General features: G+C 37.5%; 1 protein-coding gene across 1 annotated transcript; it reads left to right on the top strand.

Moving 5' to 3' along the window:
• Positions 1-17130: 17130 nt before the first annotated feature.
• Positions 17131-18060, top strand: LOC124974493 (olfactory receptor 4C46-like). Its single transcript, XM_047537711.1, has one exon. It carries the CDS (start codon positions 17131-17133, stop codon positions 18058-18060), a length of 930 nt encoding a protein of 309 aa, XP_047393667.1.
• Positions 18061-20988: the final 2928 nt, after the last annotated feature.

The raw sequence follows: 20988 nt of genomic DNA, 5'->3' as shown, positions 1-20988 counted from the left end.
TGTTTTTTCTGTCTTCATTTCCATACATGGATTCATATGCTGAGCTAATAAAAATTAAATAACTACATATGTTGTTATATAGCAAAAATGATTATAACACTCAAAAGAAATAAGCAGAGCATAATTACCGTCCACATTTTATCTGTCAGGAAACTGATAGAAAGAAGTTATCTGAATACATGCATCAATTATCCTGTAATCAGAATATGACATATTTACTGGATCATACTCTTAATTCCTGCTTTATAAGGCCAAGTAATTATAATAAATAGATCATGTTATTGTACTAATTATCATTTATGAAAAAAAGATAGTATTGGACACACTACATATACTAGTTGTATTTCATACCTAAATATCTAATGATTTTCATAAAAAATTTCTTATAAAATGTATATCACAATTGATGGTAATATGTTTTGAGGAGTATTATGGTAACTAAGGGCTTTAGAGCTACAAAACAGAAGCAACATTAACTTTTGGTTGGAAGTAATGCAGACTCAACAAAATTTTCTTGTAGTCTTTAGACAATGTCTGTACACTCAGTTCACTCTTCTCTGATAATCCAGGAGAATGAGGGGTGAGTCAAATCAAAGAATGCTTGAGTTTCAGACAGGAACTCCTATTTGATTAATGCACAGATGGACTCCACTAAGTAGTTGCCTGATGGCAAACAATATTTTCTACAGTTTTGCAAAACATTTTGACCATGATAAATAGTGAATAAAGAATGAATGTTAAATGTAACATAAGTAAGTTAAATAAAATATACAGTAAAAAATATACTGAAGACTAAAAATTTTTTTTCACTGTTTTCTCATTCAAACTGACCTCTAAGGGAAATCACAATTTGTTTTTACCTCTGTGTAAACTGAGGAATGAGAAAGAACTTAGAACTGAATTTCTCAGCATATGAGCAGATATTTTATTGTGATAGTCCCCCAGCAAGATTTCATGATCCTCTGCTTATGTGTTGTTTATCATTTTTCTGTTACCTGGTGGTCACATTTTATTAGTAAAACCTATTTTGTCAAGTAGGTACATCTGTCTATACAAAAGCAATTTCAGGATTATTTTTCATTCAATAACTCCTTCACTCATTAACAAACTCCGTGATTTGATTCCAAAAGTATTAATATTTTGGGGACTTCTGGGGTGAATAAAACATGCCTAGGTTCTTCTTTCATGTTGCTTAAGTGAGAGACACCAGAATGAAATAGAAAAATACCACTGAGTGTTTTAAGTGCATGTGAAGATGGACAGGGTTCTATGAAAAAATATTGGATGGACAACAAACAAAGACCTGGGGAGTGGGTAAGGAGAGTGAAGGGTCAAGAGGTTGGATGAAATAATTCCAATGACAGGTAAGTTAAAAACAAAATATTCAGGAAAATTAAATCATTCAACATGGTTGTGATTTTTAATTTATATTTTTATTCAACATTTGTTTACTAAAACCCAAGTACCAGGCACAAAGCTGAACACCAACCTAGTGTAAAGCTGAATTGTGACTCCTGAGAATGAGACAAGAAAAGACAAAATCAAAAAAGATCTCAGGAGAGGTTTCAAGATGGCGGACTAGAGGGCAGCTGCATTTCATGTTGCTCCAGGATGCAGGATTCAAAAGAGGAGATAGTGAGAGACTTGGGACCAACTCAAAGCCATCAGGTGAGTCTCTCCCATTGGGGAGGCATCCCAGATGGGGTGGTCCTGGAAGCAGGGAACTTGGTGAAGTAGAGTTGCCCGGCGAGACATCCCTCACCCGCTGCAGTGGTGAACACGGACAACTGGGAACATCGTAGAGGTGGCTGCTAAGCACAGTGCTTGGACTCGGAGCAACCACTGGGGTTTGGGGCGGCTGCCTGATGAGGAGCTGAGTGGTGAGCTGTTTGGACTCAGAGCGGCCGCTTCTGAACACCGGGGGGCTGCCCGGAGGAAGTGGAGGAGCACGGTGGGTCTCTTGGTCTAGGAGTGACTGCATCAGAGCTCCGGGTGGCTGCTCAGAGGAGGAGGCGAGTGGTGAGTTGTTTGGACTCACAGCAACCTCTCCTGAGCACCAGTGGCTTCCCTGGAGGAGGAGCGCAGTGGGTCGCTTGGTCTTGGAACAACCGCTCCTGAACACCCGGGGGGGCTACCCTGAGGAGAAGGAGGAAAAGGGCGGGTCACTTGGACTTAGAGTGACTGCCTAGGGCTACGAGTGGTTGGAGGGAGGAGGAGATGGGAAGTGAGTTGCTTGGACTCCTATTGACTGCGTCGGAACACTGAGTGACTGTCTGGAGGAAGAGGTGTGTGGCGGGTCTCTGGGACTCGGAGCGACTGTACGGGGCTCCAGGTGGCTGCTCAGAGGAGGGGCCGCATAGCCAGGTAGTTAGGTGCAGAGCAGGGTCCCTGGACCTAGGTGGCTTCTTGGTGGAAGAGTCGTGCAGAGACATGCTTAGGGGCGGAGCGAAGGTTCCAGGACTGTGGGCAGATTCTCTGAGGAGAGGAAGCCTAAGGAGACTCGTCTGTGAAGGGGGAGGCTCCCAGGCCCAGGAGGTAGGTCTGGGCCCCTGGGAACATTGCAGAGGAAGGCAGCCCAGCCCAGGTGGTAGTTGTAGATTGAGGGGAACCTCTAGGAGGGGAATTGACCAGCGAGACCTCCCCACCGGGTGAGTCTTCCCTGCCGGTGAGGTTTTCCCACAAGAACAGTAAAACCAGAGACACAGGCAAAAACAGGCCTTGCCTCAGCCCGCAGCCTAGTTCCCCTTTGGACGACCATTGGTCAATAAATGGAGGCACCTCTGCCCACTATCAGGGAATATACCCACCTGAGGGTCACCACCCCTAGAGAGGCAGCTTCCTTGTGGAGCACCGCATTATCAACTTCCTCCAAGACTTCAGGCTACTGAAGGATAAGAGGGGATATACTAGCAATCTTAAGGGACATTATAAGTCAATAGAGGAAATCTGGAATATCTTAATGATCCACTGATTCCTGAACAATTTGAGAAAACAAGGGAAGAAAATGCCCCAAACAAATCTAGATGTTACATCAATAAAATCCAATGACAGCATGGCAGAAGAAATGACAGAAAGGGAGTTCAGAATGTACACAATTAAAATGATCAGGGAAGCAAACGATGAGATGAAAGAGCAAATGCAGGCATTGAATGATGAGATGAAAGAGCAAATGTAGGCATTGAATGATCACACCAATCAACAGTTAAAAGAGCAAATACAGGAAGCAAAAGATCATTTCAATAAAGAGTTAGAGATATTGAAAAAAAACCAAACAGAAATTCTTGAAATGAAGGAAACAATAAACCAAATTAAGAACTCCATAGAAAGCATAACCAATAAGATAGAACACCTGGAAGACAGAACCTCAGATATTGAAGACAAAATATTTAACCTTGAAAACAAAGTTGAATGAGCAGAGAAGATGGTAAGAAATCATGAACAGAATCTCCAAGAACTATGGGATAACATGAAAAGGCCAAATTTGAGAATTATTGGGATTGAGGAAGGCTTCGAAAAACAAACTAAAGGAATGAACAATCTATTCAATGAAATAATATCAGAAAATTTCCCAAATCTGAAGAATGAAATGGAAAATCAAGTTCAAGAGGCTTATAGGACTCCAAATACACAAAATTACAACAGACGCACACAAAGGCACATTATAATGAAAATACCTAACATACAAAATAAAGACAGAATTTTAAAGGCTGTGAGAGAAAAGAACCAAATTAAATTCAGGGGGAAACCAACACGGATATCAGCAGATTTTTCAATCCAGACCCTAAAAGCTAGAAGGGCCTGGAACAACATTTTTCAAGCTCTGAAAGAAAATGGGTGCCAACAAAGAATCTTATACCCAGAAATACTTACCTTCAAATTTGACAATGAAATAAAATCATACCATGATAAACAAAAGCTAAAAGAATTTACAAAAAGAAAGCCAGCATTACAGAACATTCTCAGCAAAATATTCCATGAGGAAGAGATAAAAAACAAAGAAGCAAATCAGCAAAGGCAGGAATTATCCTAAAGGAACTCTCAAATAAAGGAGGAACCAAGTTGTGTCAAAAAAATAAATAAATAAATAAGATTTTTAAAATGAACCAAATGACCGGGAATACAAATCATATCGCAATAATAACCCTGAATGTTAATGGCCTGAATTCATCAATCAAAAGACATAGATTGGTAGATTGAATTAAAAAGAAAGACCCAACAATATGTTGCCTGCAAGAGACTCACCTCATAGAAAAAGATACCCATAGACTAAAGGTGAAAGGATGGGGAAAAACATACCATGCACATGGACTCAGCAAAAAAGCTGGAGTATCCATCCTCATTTCAGATAATGTGGACTTCAAGCCAAAGATAGTCAGAAGGGATAAAGAAGGACATTTCATACTGCTTAAGGGAAGCATAAATCAGCAAGATATAACAATCATAAACATCTATACCCCAAACAGTGGTTCATCCATGTATGTCAAACAAATCCTCAATTTTAGAAACCAAATAGACCATAAAACAATAATACTAGGTGATTTTAACACACCTTTCTCACCACTGGACAGTTCTTCCAAACAAAAATTGAACAAAGAAACCATAGATCTCGATAACACAATCAATAAGTTACACTTAGACATTTATAGAATATACCATCCAACAAAGAGCAAATACACTTTCTTCTCAGCAGCACATGGATCCTTCTCTAAAATAGACCATATATTATGCCACAAAGCTAATGTTAGCAAATACAAGAAGATAGAGACACTACCTTGTATTCTATCAGATCATAATGGATTGAAGTTAGAAATAAATGAAAGAGTAAAAAACAGAAACTACTCCAACACCTGGAGATTAAACAATATGCTATTATATGATGAATGGATAACAGAAGATATTAGGAAGGAAATTAAAAAATTCTTAGAGGTAAATGAGAACAAAGAAACATCATATCAAAATCTCTGGGACACTATGAAAGCAGAACTTAGAGGAAAATTTATTTCATGGAGCGCATTTAATAAAAGAAGTAGAACTCAACAAATAAACGACCTAACACTAAAGCTAAAAGCCCTAGAAAAAGAAGAACAGACCAACACCAAAAGTAGTAGAAGACAGGAAATGGTTAAACTCAGAGCTGAAATCAACAAAATTGAAACAAAAGAAACAATACAAAAAATTGACAAAATAAATAGTTGGTTTTTCGAAAAAATAAACAAAATTGATAAACCTTTAGCCCCACTAACAAAGAGAAGACGAGAAAAAAAACAAATCACTAAAATTCCGAATGAACAAGGAAATATCACAACAGACACGACTGAAATACAAAACATAATTAGAAGCTATTTTGAAAATCTATACTCCAACAAAATAGAAAATTTTGAAGACATCAACAGGTTTCTAGAGACATATGAATTGCCTAAACTGAACGAGGAAGACATACACAATTTAAATAGACCAATTTCAAGTAATGAAATAGAAGAAGTCATCAAAAGCCTACCAACAAAGAAAAGTCCAGGACCAGATGGGTTCTCAGCCGAGTTCTACAAAACCTTTAAAGAAGAGCTCATTCCAATACTTCTCAAAGTATTCCATAAATAGAAGAGGAGGGAACTCTCCCAAACTCATTCTATGAAGCCAATATTACCCTGATACCTAAACCAGACAGAGACACATCGAGGAAAGAAAATTTCAGACCAGTATCCTTAATGAACATCGACACAAAAATTCTCAACAAAAGTTTTTGCAAATCGCATACAAAAACATATTAAAAAGATAGTGCACCATGATCAAGTGGGTTTCATCCCAGGGATGCAAGGTTGGTTCAACATCAGGAAATCAATAAATCTAATTCACCATATCAACAGACTTAAAGTCAATAATCACATGATTATTTGAATAGATGAAGAAAAAGCAGTTGATAAAATACAGCACCCCTTCATGCTCAAAACACTAGAAAAAATAGGGATAGTGGGAACATTCCTCAACATTGTAAAGTCCATCTATGCTAAGCCCATGGTTAATATCATTCTAAATGGTGAAAAACTGAAAGCATTCCCCCTAAAAACTGGAACAAGGCAGGGATGCCCTCTTTCACCATTTCTTTTCCATATCGTCCTTGAAACTCTAACAAGAGCAATTAGACAAACCAAAGGAATTAAAGGGATACGAATAGGAAAAGAAGAACTCGAACTATCCCTATTTGCTGACGATATGATTATATACTTAGAGGAACCAGGAAATTCCACCAGAAAACTTTTAGAACTCATAAGTGAATTCAGTAAAGTAGCAGGTTACAAGATCAATGCTCATAAATCCAATGCATTTTTATGCATAAGTGATGAATCTTCAGAAAGTGAAATTAGAAAAACTACCCCATTCACAATAGCATTGAAAAAAATAAAATATTTGGGAATCAATCTCACAAAAGAGGTGAAAGACCTCTACAATGAGAACTACAGAACAGTAAAGAAAGAAATTAAAGAAAACCTTAGAGGATGGAAAGATCTCCCATGTTCTTGGATAGGAAGAATTAATATTGTCAAAATGGCCATACTCCTTAAAGTGCTATACAGATTCAATGCAATTCCTATTAAAATCCCAATGATGTACCTTACAGAAATAGAGCAAGCAATTATGAAATTCATCTGGAAGAATAAAAAACCCAGTATAGCTAAAGCAATCCTTGGCAAAAAGAGTGAAGCAGGGGGTATCGCAATACCAGATCTTCAACTCTACTACAAAGCAATAGTAACAAATACGGCATGGTATTTTTGGTCCCAAAATAGAAAGGTGGATCAATGGTACAGAATAGAGGATATGGACACAAACCCAAATAAATACAATTTTATCATACTAGACAAAGGGGCCAAAAATATGCAATGGAGAAAAGATAGCCTTTTCAACAAATGGTGCTGGGAAAATTGGAAATCCATATGCAACAGAATGAAACTAAACCCATATCTCTCCATGCACGAAACTAAACTCAAAATGGATTAAGGACCTCGGAATCAGACCAGAGACCTTGCATCTTATAGAAGAAAAAGTAGGTCCAGAGCTTCAACATGTCGGCTTAGGACCAGACTTCCTCAACAGGACTCCCATAGCTCAAGAAATAAAAGCAAGAATCAATAACTGGGATAGATTCAAACTAAAAAGCTTTCTCTCAGCAAAGGAAACTATCAGCAATGTGAAGAGAGAGCCTACAGAGTGGGAGAAAATCTGGGCCAATCATACTTAAGATAGTGCACTAATCTCCAGAATCTATAAAGAACTCAAAAAACTCTACTCCAAGAATGCAAATAATCCAATCGACAAATGGGCTAAGGAAATGAATAGACACTTCACAGCAGAAGATCTACAAGCAATCCACAAACATGGAAAAATGTTCAACATCTCTAGTAATAAGAGAAATGCAAATCAAAACCACCCTAAGATTCCATCTCACCCCAATTAGAATGGCGATTATCAAGAATACAAGCAACAACAGGTGTTGGCGAGGATGTGGGGAGAAAGGTACATTCATACATTGCTGGTGGGGCTGCAAATTAGTGCAGTCACTCTGGAAAGCATTGTGGAGACTCCTTAGAAAACTTGGAATGGACCCACCATTTGACCCAACTATCCCACTCCTTGGCCTACACCCAAAGGACTTAAAATCAGCATATTACAGAGATACAGCCACATCAATGTTCAGTTCACAATAGCTGCTCAGTTCACAACTGTCAGATTGTGGAACCAACCTAGATGTCCTTCAATTGATGAATGGATAAAGAAACTGTGGTATATATATATATATACACAATGGAATATTACTCCATCATGAAGAATGATAAAATTATGGCATTTGCAGGCAAATGGATGAAATTGGAGAATATCATGCTAAGTGAGATCAGCCAATATCAAAAAACCAAAGGACGAATGATATCACTAATAAGTGGATGATGACACATAATGGGGGGTGGGAGGAGTTAGTGTTAGGGTTAGAGTTAGGGTTAGGGAGGGGGGCAAGAATGGAGGAAGGAAGGACTGTATAGAGGGAAAAGAGGGGTGGGAGGGGTGGGGGAAGGGAAAAAAATAACAGAATGAATCAAACATTACCCTATGTAAATTTATGATTACACAAATGATATGCCTTTACACCATGTACAAACAGAGAAACAACATGTATCACACTTGTTTAAAATAAAAAAAAAAAAGATGTCAAAGTCATTTTAAAGCTTAATGGTAGAAAGCTTTATTGGGCAGATATAGAAAGTATTTTTAAGATAGTGAATGATTCAATTGTATTTCAGATTACAACAACTTGGCCCCAGTATGAGTAGGAGGAGAACAGAAGCTAGTATAATGATCTGACTGTGAAAGGCTGGGATTGAATTCTGGTCCTGCTGGTGAAGAGGCAGAGTGTGGTGGACATGTGAATCATGCTCAAATTCCAGCACCAGGCCCTGTGCACAAGACCCAGGTGCTGTGACTCTGGGCTGCTTAGAATTCATAGCTCTAACCTTCTCTGGACAACTACACCAAAGAAAGTAGGAGATTTAATTCAGGGATTATTTCCACTATTTTTGTGGTTCTCAAGTGGAAAATTAGAAGACTATCACAAGAGTCTTTAAAAGGTTGTGTGTGCCTTTCCCCCTGCAGAACAAATTATGTACTACAATTTTAACAGTGGTCAACTTCATGCTTTGAATGTAGCCCTTGCTGCTCTAAAACAGAACTATTTTTTTCTCTTCTCCTTCTTTTCCTTCCTCATTTCTTCTCTATAATTCATCTTCCTAATCTCAGGAGAAAATTGGAATCCCTTTGAATCAACTCTTTAAAATCTCTCTGTTGCCCCTGATGGAGGGAATCACAGACTTTGAGACAGAAGTTCCCTTGTGTTTCTCTTTCTCTAGCAAATCAATGAAGCTTCTTATTCTTTTTTCTCAAAAGCTTGCCTTCATTACTGGATGGGCATCAGGGATGGGGCTGAGCTTCAGGTCACACAATGAGCACTCCACAGATGCCAAGGCCCAGGCACCAGGCCTGACTTCATGGCACCACATACTTTCTCCCTCTCTCATCAGACTCCTTCAGTCCCTGCTTCCATTTGACACATTCATAGAAATCCCACTTCAGGTTCATTAGCACAAACTGAAATAGAGAAACAGTTCCCTATATATTTAGAAGTTATAGAAAAAGTTATCAATGGATTTGGAAGATTAGAAAGAGAGGAGTCATGGGTGAGATGCATGTTCTGGCTTCCATCACTAGATGGATTAGGAACTGAGGAGATAGAGTGGAGAGAACTTTGCAAGTGAAAAGGACCTCTCCATCTCCAGCAGAGGGGCTCTGCAACCACCAGTAGGTGGTCTCCCCAGCCTGTCTAAGGAATGCTGCAACAGTGCCTGAAGAAACCATAGTGGCTGCCCCCTGAGGAAGTTTCCCTGAGGCAAGGCTGACTCTCTTTAGGACTGACTTCTAGCGCCTTCTTGATTCCCAGACCTCTTGCTGGACTCAAGTACCAGCAAGATCCTAAAGAATCTCAATGTGTGACCATGAAAAAGTAAAATATATTCCAAAGGCTTCAAAATCTTTATATACTTTATGAAGACATGAAGGCAGGAGTATATGTGGTAATAATACATGTTAAGATTATGCAAGAATGATGAAATAAATGTAAATTTGGATCAAGACAAATTACTGATATAGGCTCCACTAACCAAAGATTGTTTCTTTAGCACTACAGCTCAGGGAATTGAAAGGGACTCTATTTGGCTATTTGCAACAAGAACCAAATGACACTCACAGTGAGTGAGCTAGAAAGGAATTCAAAGGCATAGAGAAATAAAAAAGCAGTGCAATGTATCACTTAAGACCTACTCACCCATCCTAGCATAGTCCAGAAGATTAATTTCCATCACAACTGTGAGTAGTACATTTATGAGAGGAGTCCTGACATCCTTGAAAACTTCTGTGAGTGCTCGTCCCTGTCAGAGGAACCCCTCAGTGGAAACTGTGGTCCCTGGACTGGAAACTCTAAGTGCAAGTGAATAATTGGCCCAGGGAAGGCAAGGGCCAAGTGGCAGCACTCCACCTCCCAGGTTTTGGTGTTGTAGCTACTGCAGTGTGAGAGAGGATAGAAGGGCTTAGAGCCAGGGCAAGATGGTGAGTAAGGAGGTCAGGAGAAGGGCCAGGACAAAGGAGTGTGGAGAGGGTCTGCTTGATGAAAGTGCTCCTGGACACAGGGGGGATCCAACCAGACTGACATGTTGATACTCTTGCCCCTAGTGAGGATCCAATAGAAAAACTAAAACAGGAGAGTGGACATAGGGGACACCATTCAATAATAGGGAGGAGAATGTGGACAGGAGAGAAGATAAGGAAAGGAGGAAATTCCAGAAACCATAAAAAAAAGTCTAAACTATCCCACCAGATTTCTGGCTTCTCTTTGGGGAAATGTGTCTCTGTCATTTTTGCAATAAATCTGCTGCTTGCTCACTCTGTGTCTTTTTCTTCAATTCTTTGCTGAACAGAGACAATGAACCCAACAACTCTAGATGGTAGCAAGTGAACATCAGAGTTAAAGAAGAAATCTACTGGCCTGAAAAGACCTATGATCTTGGCTGGTTGATTTTAGGCTTCCTAGTAGTGAAGTACTATAGAAATCCTAAGGAGTTTTTACTTGATATATTTAAGCAGAAAAGTTCAAGTGAATGAAATAAAAACTGAATCCTCAAATCAGAAAGTCATGTTCCCTCAATCAACTTCCAGACTTGAATCACTCTGCATATCCAGACCCCTAAAATCAAAGACAAATTGAACATGCCTGAGGTAGGAGCCAGGAGCAACTGCTTCGGATTTATGTGAATATGTCTCCCCACCTTGTTCAATACCCGAAAGTGTTTTTCAGGTTAACCATTCATTAGGCAAAGAGAAATAATCAGGCATTGCTGTGACTACTGAAACTATGGAGTGAAGAATATTATGGTGGAAAAGGCCAAGCAGGAACTACTTGAAGTGTCTCTATCTAGGGAAATAATAAAATAGAAGCAAATTTCTACTTTGCATGGTAAACATAGTATTGTATTACAATTTACCAAGATCAATTGCATTCCTAGAGAGATTTCAGAGATTGCTGCCATCATCAGGGACTTGAAAGATCCACCAATGGTCATTCTCAACACATTTAACTGAACTACTTGTTCTGTGCAAAAGACAGATGGTTATGACAAAATTATAGTGGCATTCCATATGCTTAATCAGATGGAAACTCCAATTTCAGCTGCTGTGCCAAAAATGGTTTCATTGCTTGAATGAATTAATACATCTCCCTTGTAGCTTATATATAGCTAATGATCTGGCAAAGACTTCTGTCCCATACCTTTCAATAAGACCATCAGAAGCAGTTTGCTGTTATCCAAAAATGCCAGCAATGCACAATCTATCTCCTAATTTAGGGGATGATGTTGCAGCTCTATTTCATAATTCTCTTTCTCAAACCCAAGCAACCCTTCATAGAGAAACTCAATAAGTTTCAAGAGAAAACAGAAAAATCATTCAATACTCTAATGCAGATTAAAAGAAATTAAAAATCAAATTCTCAAGCTCAACATATACTATGTTTAATTAATTAGAGGGCAGCAATAGCAAAGATAGATCAAAAAGAATTAATATGATTGAAGACTGTTATTTGAAAATACAGTCTGAAAATAAGATATTCAAAAAGAAAATAAGAATTAAAAGAAATGAACAAGGTTTATGGAAACTTTAAGATAGAATTAAAAGATGAAATATTTGAATTTTTGGATCTCAAGAGGAACTTGAAAATGCCAATTTATAGATAACCTATATATGATCTATTCAAATGGATCATTTAAAAAATTTCCAAACTTAGGTAAATTTTGAATAACCAGGTGAAAAAGCAGCAATGTCATCAGTCAGGTTTAACTCTACCAGCCACTATGAAAATCAGTGTGGAAATTCCTCAAAAAACTAAAAATAGAGCAGCCATATGATCTGGTTATCCTATACCTGAGTATATGTCAGGGTCTATCAGTAGATGAATAGATTCAAAATATATGGCACATATACAAAATGGAATATTCAGCTTAAATTAGAATGAAATTCTGTCATTTGCAACTACATGCTAGAGATCATTATGTTAGGAAGTAAACCAAGCACAGAAAGACAGGACTGCACAACCTCAGTCAAATGTGGAACATAAAGAGATCGATCTCTTAGACATTAAAAGTAGACTGGTGATTACAAGTGACTGGGGAGATCAAGGGGTGGATATGGGGGTGGGAATACTGTTTTGTGGGTAGTAAGCTGCAGTTAGGGAAGAATAAGCAGTTCAGGGGTGCTACAGCACAGTCAGGTGACGGTAATAACAATGTACAGTGCATTCCAAAAAAACTAGAAGAAAAAATTTTGAAAGTTTACACTCTAAATAAATGATAAATGAGGAGATATACATGATTAACCTGATTTAAACATTATGCAATATGTATATTATTAAATGGTGCCTCAATTAATGTGTACAGTTTTTTACATCTTTATTCATTAGTTTAAAAAAATTGGTAACAAAAAAATGTGCTATACCTTGAATGGACATCTCTCCAAAGAAAACAAACCAATGGACAGCAGTTAAATTAAAAGGTGTGCAATGACAGTATAAACATCAGAAAAATGCAAATTAAATCACAATGAGATATCGACTCAATTCAACAGGATGGAATTATAAAAATCAAACAAACAAAACCAAAAAGATGATAAATGTTTTTTAGGATGTGAGAAAAAGGAAATCCTTTTCCACTGTTTGAGTTCATATAACCCAAATTGGTTTAGCCTTTTGGTTTAACCTAAATTGGTTTAGTCTTTACAGAAAAAGAGTATGGAGTTTCCTAAAATAATTGCAAAAATAATAATGTCAGTCTTTATAAAGAAGAAAATCATTATTGATATACTTGACGATTGTCCTTATAACAGGAGTGACCTGAAATTTCAGGGTAGTTTTCTTTTTCTTTTAATTGTAAATGGACACATTTCCTCTATTTATTTTTTTCACATGGTGCTGAGAATGGAACCTAGTGCCTCACATGTGCTAGTAAGCACTCTACCATTGAACCACAGCTCCAGTTCATCGGTGTAGTTTTGATTTGCCTCTGTTTGATCACTAGTGATATTGAACATTTTTTTTTCATATATTTGTTGGTCATTTGCATTTCTTCTTTTGAATAATGTCTGTTTTTTCTTTTTATCATTTATTGATTGGATTATTTGTCTTTTAGTTTTTGCTGTTGTTTTTGATTTGGCTTGAGTTTTTTTGGTAGTTTCTTTTTTGTTCTTGTTTTCTTTGGGGTCAAGCTTTTAAGTTTTTTAAAGGGCAAATACAATGTGATATCACTTAAGGACAAATCTAACATAGTCTAACTCACAGATATAGGGAGTGGGATGGACGGTGGTTCTCAAGATCTGGGGGGAGGGGAGGAGGAAGAGGCCAAAGGGTAAGATGATTTGGTTGCACAACATGAATAAGTTCTAGAGATTTATACACCATTGTGCCTATACTGATGGATACTGTTCAGGACACTTAAAATATTTCTCAAAGGGTGGGCTTTTTGCATCATCATCATCATCATATCATCATCATCATCACAATGATAAACATAAGTTGGGTGGACACATTTGAAGATGATCAGATAGGTGACCGGATAGTTTCATGGTACAGATTGTGGTGACAGATTCACATGTGTATGTGTATCTCCCAAGACATCAGGTTGTGCATGTCATATATGTGCAGAATTTTATATCTTAATTACCTCAAAGAAATGGTTTTTAAGAAATAAAAAATGCACAGACCTCCTGAAATGACTAAATGGCAAATAAGTAACAAATGACTGGAACTCTCTTACTGTCTTTTAAATGTCTCTCCAAATTTGTAATGCTGCCTATCATTCCATGCTGAGTCTCATAGAGCACTGCTATATAGACCCTTCTGGGGTTTCTGTCTACTTCCTAAACACTGAAAATCAGGAAAAGCAGCATGTGGAGCAAACATCTTTAAAATAGCTGTCATTAATATGCCTTCACTTCTTTAGTTCTAAAGTGATTCATATTGGTTTTTGGAAAGGATTTAATGTTGATAAGAAAGAAGTTCTCTCTATGACACACATGATAGGGAAGCTGCATCACTGGTACCCATGCTGGATTTATGCTACAATCCTATTTACATGACATTCAGCTTTCCTAACAACCCAGTTTCAGATAGAAAAAGAAATTGTGTTCCAACTTCAGGGAATATAATTCCCTGTTCAGAGGTTGGTGATTCTCAAATATATCTTTCTAGAATACCTGTTTCTATATTTCCATCAAAAGTTATAATTAATTCCTGGGAGAGAAAGCACAAGTACAAGCAAGTTCTCCAAATTCTTCTGGAAAGCTCTTAAATATCCTGGTATTGTGAGATAATATTTTTGTTGTAGTTGATTCATCCAGGATGAGATGCATCATCAGTGACCTATTTGAATACTTTTCCCCCCAACCTCTTGCATTTATCCTCTTGGACCAGAGCAACAGAATGAATTTCATTTCTCCATAATGTATCAAGCAAATTCATTCTAAATTAAAATCACAGATTTTCTTTTAAAATATTTTAGGCTTTAAGCTAAAAAGAAAGATTTAGTCTTTTAAAGATATGTCCTTAACAACATTTGATTTGATGTTAAGTTACCTGAATAATATCTTTGGAAATTTACTTTCAATTCATATTAAAATTCTTATTTCAAGAGGAGGTCTCTATGAAGATGAAATTGTTTCTGGACACTCAAAACACCATTAAAATCATCTAAAACTACTAAGGTAAGATTTTCAACAGTGCCGATGTTTATTAATTTTGTAATTTTTCATATGCAGAGATCATTACTTCTCTAGATTTGTTACATACAGTCAGAGTGTCATTTGTTGAATACTGTTATAGAATAGTTCATCCTCATCTCATCCCATTTTTTCAAAAGATATTTGGTAAATATCATTGAGCAAATTTAGCATTAGACAATTCGAGATTCATAGTGATGAAGCTATGTATAAAATCCAGCCCTCTAACAACAAGAAAAATTAGTTTGCCATGAGACATCTCATGTAATAACCAAGGCTAATTGTGCAGATAAAAACAAAATTTAGGTACAGTTCTCACATGCATAAGACTTAGATATAAACATTTAATGACAAATCATCAGCTGCCGAGTCCTAGTACAAACAAGAAGTTTTTCTGAGATCAAATGCCGTGGTTAGAACAGGTCTCTGTGTCTTCTTTAAAAGCAGTAATGCAGAGGATTACTGCAGAACTGACTGGAAGCTTGAAAATATTTCTATATTCTTGTTCAAACTGTTCATTAGTTTTTCTGAGTCCATACACAGTTATAGAAATAAACGAAAGCCCTATATGTGTCCCTAGAACTGTAATGAATGTGCTCATGTAACAATCAGTTCTCAAAAAACCCAAGAGGCGATATTTTCACTCTCACTTTGTAGATGATAAAGCAGATGTGTGCAGGTCCAGGAACTGTACCCAGGTAAAAGAAGTTGCAAGCAGAAGAAATAGGATTTGAATCTGGTCTTACTGACTCTCAAATCATTCTCTCTTAAGCACCATGAGCTTGTTTACATTTTCCAGCTGACTCTGGGGTCCATATTTTATAGTGGTATTAGAGAAAAAAGAACTAGTTGTGAGGGACAGGTCAAGTGAAAGGAGTCCTTCCAAAATAAACACTCATTTACTTAATATCTGGGAGTTCAAATGAATTATTACATGTCTTTATGTCTGCTGATGAAATTGCTTTGCCTAAACTTTCCTCTGAAGTTATTCATCATTGTTAACTATAACATAATATGAAATTTATAGGTTAAGGAGAAAGGAACAATATATGTTAAAGAATTGGATGACAAAAAAATAAAGGACTAACTTGAAACCAGGCACAGAAATACATGCCTATAAATACCCCTTACTCAGGAGGCTGAGGCAGGAGGATCACAATTTTAAAGTCAACCTGAGTAACATCATAAGACCCCATCTTAAAATAAAAAAAAAAAAATTAATGATCTAATTATTCTCTTCTTGACTCCATTACTTATTAGTTACTTGTTCTGAAATGGGTTCCTTATTTCCTTGTGCACATATAAATAAGCACAAAGATGGGTAAAAAGAAAAGATAGCATTAGCTATTCACTAACTTTGTTTTGAGGACTAGATCTGCACTTGTCTATAAAATTCTTAGAACTTACATAGAGTTCAGTTACTGTCAGTTAACATGATCAATGTTATTACAGTTGTTCATGTTAGTTTTTGAGATGATTTCCTTACCTATAAGTACGATGGAATAACATCAGTCACACAGGTTACCTCAAGTACTAGGAGTAATTGTGCATGTAAAGCACTTGGTAGCATGCCATACACAGAACAAATATCATTTGTATTATAATTAGGTATCATAAAGTCATTAGATTTATTCAACAAATTTTATAAGTTATTTTATAGTAGCTCTTTTTTTACATTGTTTTTATTTTCCTAAGTGTCATCCTCCTCTCTACATAAGTTGTTACCATTAATTAATCTGCTACATGAATTCTGATCTCTGGCTTTCACTCCTTACTTAACCACACTCTGCTTCATCCAGAACACAAAAAGATGATTACAGTAGTAACATCTCATTTCCCCTTCCTTAAGTTCCCATCATCCTCGACTCCTATTCTTATTAAGCTCTCATGCTTCCCCATTTCCTAAGGAAAAAGGGCAACATTCATTACTTATACCTTGAAGGCAGTCACATCCCGCTCCTACCTATTATTTGGGGTTTAAATGACACTATGAATTCAAATTAGTCTCTGAGTCATCTTAGCCAATTAGGGGTGCTCAGCCTCCTCCCTTTCTCCCATATATAGTCTTTGCAGAATCTTCACTGGGAGGGGCAGTAATCTTCAAGACTCACATTTTTTTCACCTCACCCAAAAATATAAATGCAAAAATCTGCATATAAATTCTCACAACTCAATAGAATCTATCCTTTATTTACTTATTAGAATGGAGAAGTTTAACAAATTCAAGGTTGGATTTTTTTTTTCAGGTATGTGAGTAACTTTCACATGAAGTACATGAAGAATAGGAATAATGTGACGGAGTTCGTTCTTCTGGGCCTTACTGAAAATCCAGAGTTGCAGAAAATCATATTTGCTATGTTCTTGCTCATCTATATCATCTGCATGGTGGGAAATATGCTTATTGTGATCACCATCACTGCCAGCTCATTGTTGGGGTCCCCCATGTACTTTTTCCTGGCCTATCTCTCCTTTATTGATGCCTGCTATGCAACTGTCAATACCCTAAAGCCAATGGTAGATTCACTGCAGAAAAGGAAAACCATCTTGTTCCATGCATGCATGACTCAAATCTTTGGGGAACATTTCTTTGGAGGTGCTGAGGTCATTCTACTTACAGTGATGGCCTATGACCGCTACGTGGCCATCTGCAAGCCCTTGCACTATACAACCATCATGAACCGGAGAGTATGTCGCCTATTAGTGGGAATGTCTTGGGTGGGAGGCTTTCTCCATGCAACCATTCAGCTCCTCTTCATCTTCCCACTACCCTTCTGTGGTCCTAATGTCATAGATCACTTTATGTGTGATCTGAACCCTTTGCTCAATCTGGCCTGCACTGATACCCACACTCTGGGGCTCTTTGTTGCTGCCAACAGTGGGTTCATCTGCCTGTTAAACTTCCTCTTTCTGCTGGTCTCCTATGTGGTCATCCTGCGTTCCCTGAGGACCCACAGCCTGGAGGGTAGGCGCAAAGCCCTGTCCACCTGTGTTTCCCACATCACAGTGGTTGTCCTGTTCTTTGTCCCCTGCATATTTGTGTACATGAGACCTGCAGCTACTTTACCCATTGATAAAGCTGTTGCTGTATTCTATACTATGATTACTCCTATGTTAAATCCATTAATCTATACCTTGAGAAATGCTCAGATGAAAAATACCATTAAGAAATTGTTTAGTTGCAAAGCCATTTCAGATGACAAATGAAGGTACATCAAATCCAATGTTGATTTAACTGAAGAAAGGATCAAAAGATATTGAACAATCTCAGCAAGGAATGCCTAAAGGATACAGAAAAACCATAATGTCATTCATAAATTCTTCTCTGAGGCAACCATACATGGGTGCAAAATAGTGAAGGAAACCTAATCCAGGATGATTCTCTCATATTTGTAAAATTCTTCTTAATCAGGGCTTTGTATTTCTAGCTTCAATCATGTATATGCATTCATATGGTATCCTTCCAAAGAAAATAAAAAAAAATAATTACAAATAGTGGTATTGGGTAATAATCTCTATAACACCTATGAGATATATACATTGCTGCTATGATTTGGATTCAAGGTGTGTCTCCAAAGCACCTGTTAATGTAGAAATATCAGAGATAAATGATTAGGTTATGAGGGCAGTGAACTGATAGACTATCCTAGTTTGAATGGACTGACTGGGTGGTAATCGTAGGCAGGAGGAGCATGGCTGGAGAAGGTCACTGAGGATGGGCGCTGGAAGGCTGCCTCTTCCCTGCAGCCCTTCCTCTCCCTGTCTCCTCCCCACTCAGCCATGAGCTGAGCTTTCCTCCCATGGGCCCTTCCCTCATGCTGCACTGCCTTGGGCCAAGATCAGTAGTGTCAGAAGTCTACAGAAGGAGAACTCTCAAACCATGAGCCCTCAGTAGAAACATTCCCCCCTCTAAGTTGTTTTTGTCAAGTACTCTGGTCATAGCCATGCTAAAACCGACTAAAATAACTATTATTATCTCCATTTTCCCTGTGCAGATACTGGTGAATGAGGAAGCTGTCAACATAGATACAGTGATGATCCAATAACCAGAATGCTCCTGATTTTCCAGAGCATGCTCTTAACTCCTATGATATACTGCCAGGAAATGATGAGAAAAAGGTCAGATAAGTACACACATTTCAATCCAGACAAACTGTGCCAGGCACAGTATATATACTAAGTGATCATACCTAATAATCTGACAGCTTTCTTTACTATTTTTATTAATTTGCATATCACAACTGATGTTCCTGTGTTTCCAGTAATATTATGGTATCTAAGGATTTTGGAGCTTGAAAACACATGGAGCATTTAATCTCTGTGTTGTCAGTAACAAAGATTCAATAATATTTCTAAATTTCTTATAATCTTCAGAGGGGTTTTGTAGTGCTAAGGTCACCCTATGCTTATAACCTATCTAAAAGAACTATTAAAAATATAAAAAAACTTGAATGTCAGTCAGGAACTCTATTTACTAAATACGCAACTATGATCCATAAGGTTTTTTCTTACTTGTTAACAATTATCTCCAGAACATACCAAAGTCTGACACCCAATAAGTATTGAATGAAAGATTAAATGTATAAAATAACATAAATAAATTAAATACACTGTAGGAAAGAGTAACAGAGACAAGGAAATTTTATTCTGCCTTTATCTCACTCAGACTAAGGAGAATCCCAGATAGACCTCTTAGAGGAACCTCATTGCATATTTACTTTTACTTAATATGAGGAATGAGAAATTTTTAAATGTGTTTCTCATCATATGAACATGTATTTTACTTTAATATCTCTCAACAAGATTTCATTCTCCTATGGGTGTGGGGTATTTATGATTTTTCTGTTATGTGGTGGTCACATTTTATTACTAAATTCTATTTTTAAATTTAAGTAACTCTGCTTATACAAAAAGCAATTTCAAAAATATTTCACATTTACTTCTTGCCATACATAGGTTTGAGTCAAGGGAATATTGATATTTTGGAAGCTTTGTGGGTGAATAAAAAGATACCTACAAAAGAGCTACCTCCTTCACAGAGCTAAGGATATATTGAGAGCCTACAAGGAGGATGTAGAACATTACTTTTGAGAGTTATATATGGTAAAGTGGAAAAGGTGTTGTGAAAGCATATTGGAGGACCACTGAACAAAGATCTGAAGAGGAGGGTCAGGAAAGTATTCCTAGATGGAAACACAAAAAAATGGCACCCATAGAATAGAACAGAACCAGTAGAGTACAAAGACAAGAAATTGAATCAAAGCATTCCTAAGACAGGTAATAGACAGCAAGAGTCAGGAGGCATGAAAGACCATGCAAGAACACTAATCAACTCCACATGTTTAGGATTATTAAATGACCTATTAGATAAGAAATTATTCATTGAAACATCACAGGTCTAAGCCACTAAGCTATTATAGTTCCACACTAAGCTACTATGAAGGTAAATTATGACTCCTGAGATTGGAGAGGCAATCACAGCAAGATCATGAAGGCTCCTATAATGCTGTCAAACCCTAATGGTGAGGATCATGGAGAAAACATTGAAAGTACTTTTAAACCAGTGAGTGACATGGTTAGATTTTAGTTTCAGAATGATAACTCAAGTTTCAGTAAGAGAAACAACTTGAAGGAGAAAAAGATTGGCAGCAGGTTAACAGAGGACTATTTTAATGACAAGAGTGTGAAAGACTGTGGACCCAACACTGGTCCTGCTGTGAAGGAAACACAGTGGACTGTTGAATCCACTTCAGATCTCCTCTTAAGGCCTGAGGGCCCCACACACCTAGCCTGAGTCTGGGATGCTAACAGTTCACAGTCTTAATCTTTTCCAGGTAATTTCACTAAATGAAAGGGAAGCTACAACCCAGGAATTATGTCCCCCCATATTTGGACCCCAAAGCTCACAATAAAGGACTATTACAAGACCATGAAATTTGGGGTCCTGCCTCCATGTGGAGTCAGCTGTGTAGTACAGTGAACACTCCAGAGCTGGTAGGTTTCCCAGCTGAAGCCAGACTTCACTGTACACAATGCACTTCCCTTTCCTACCTCATCAGCTTGCCTAAGTCCTTGCCTCCATATGTCACCTTCATAAAAGTTGTCACCTCTGTTTCTTCATCTATAGAACACAAA

The sequence above is a fragment of the Sciurus carolinensis genome, unplaced genomic scaffold (genome assembly GCF_902686445.1).
Source record: "Sciurus carolinensis unplaced genomic scaffold, mSciCar1.2, whole genome shotgun sequence".
NCBI lineage: Eukaryota > Metazoa > Chordata > Mammalia > Rodentia > Sciuridae > Sciurus > Sciurus carolinensis.
This window is presented reverse-complemented; position numbering and strand designations above follow the sequence as displayed.

Excerpts from the sequence above, each read along its gene's own strand:
- LOC124974493 (XM_047537711.1), top strand. The coding sequence starts at position 17,131 with ATGAAGAATAGGAATAATGTGACGGAGTTCGTTCTTCTGGGCCTTACT.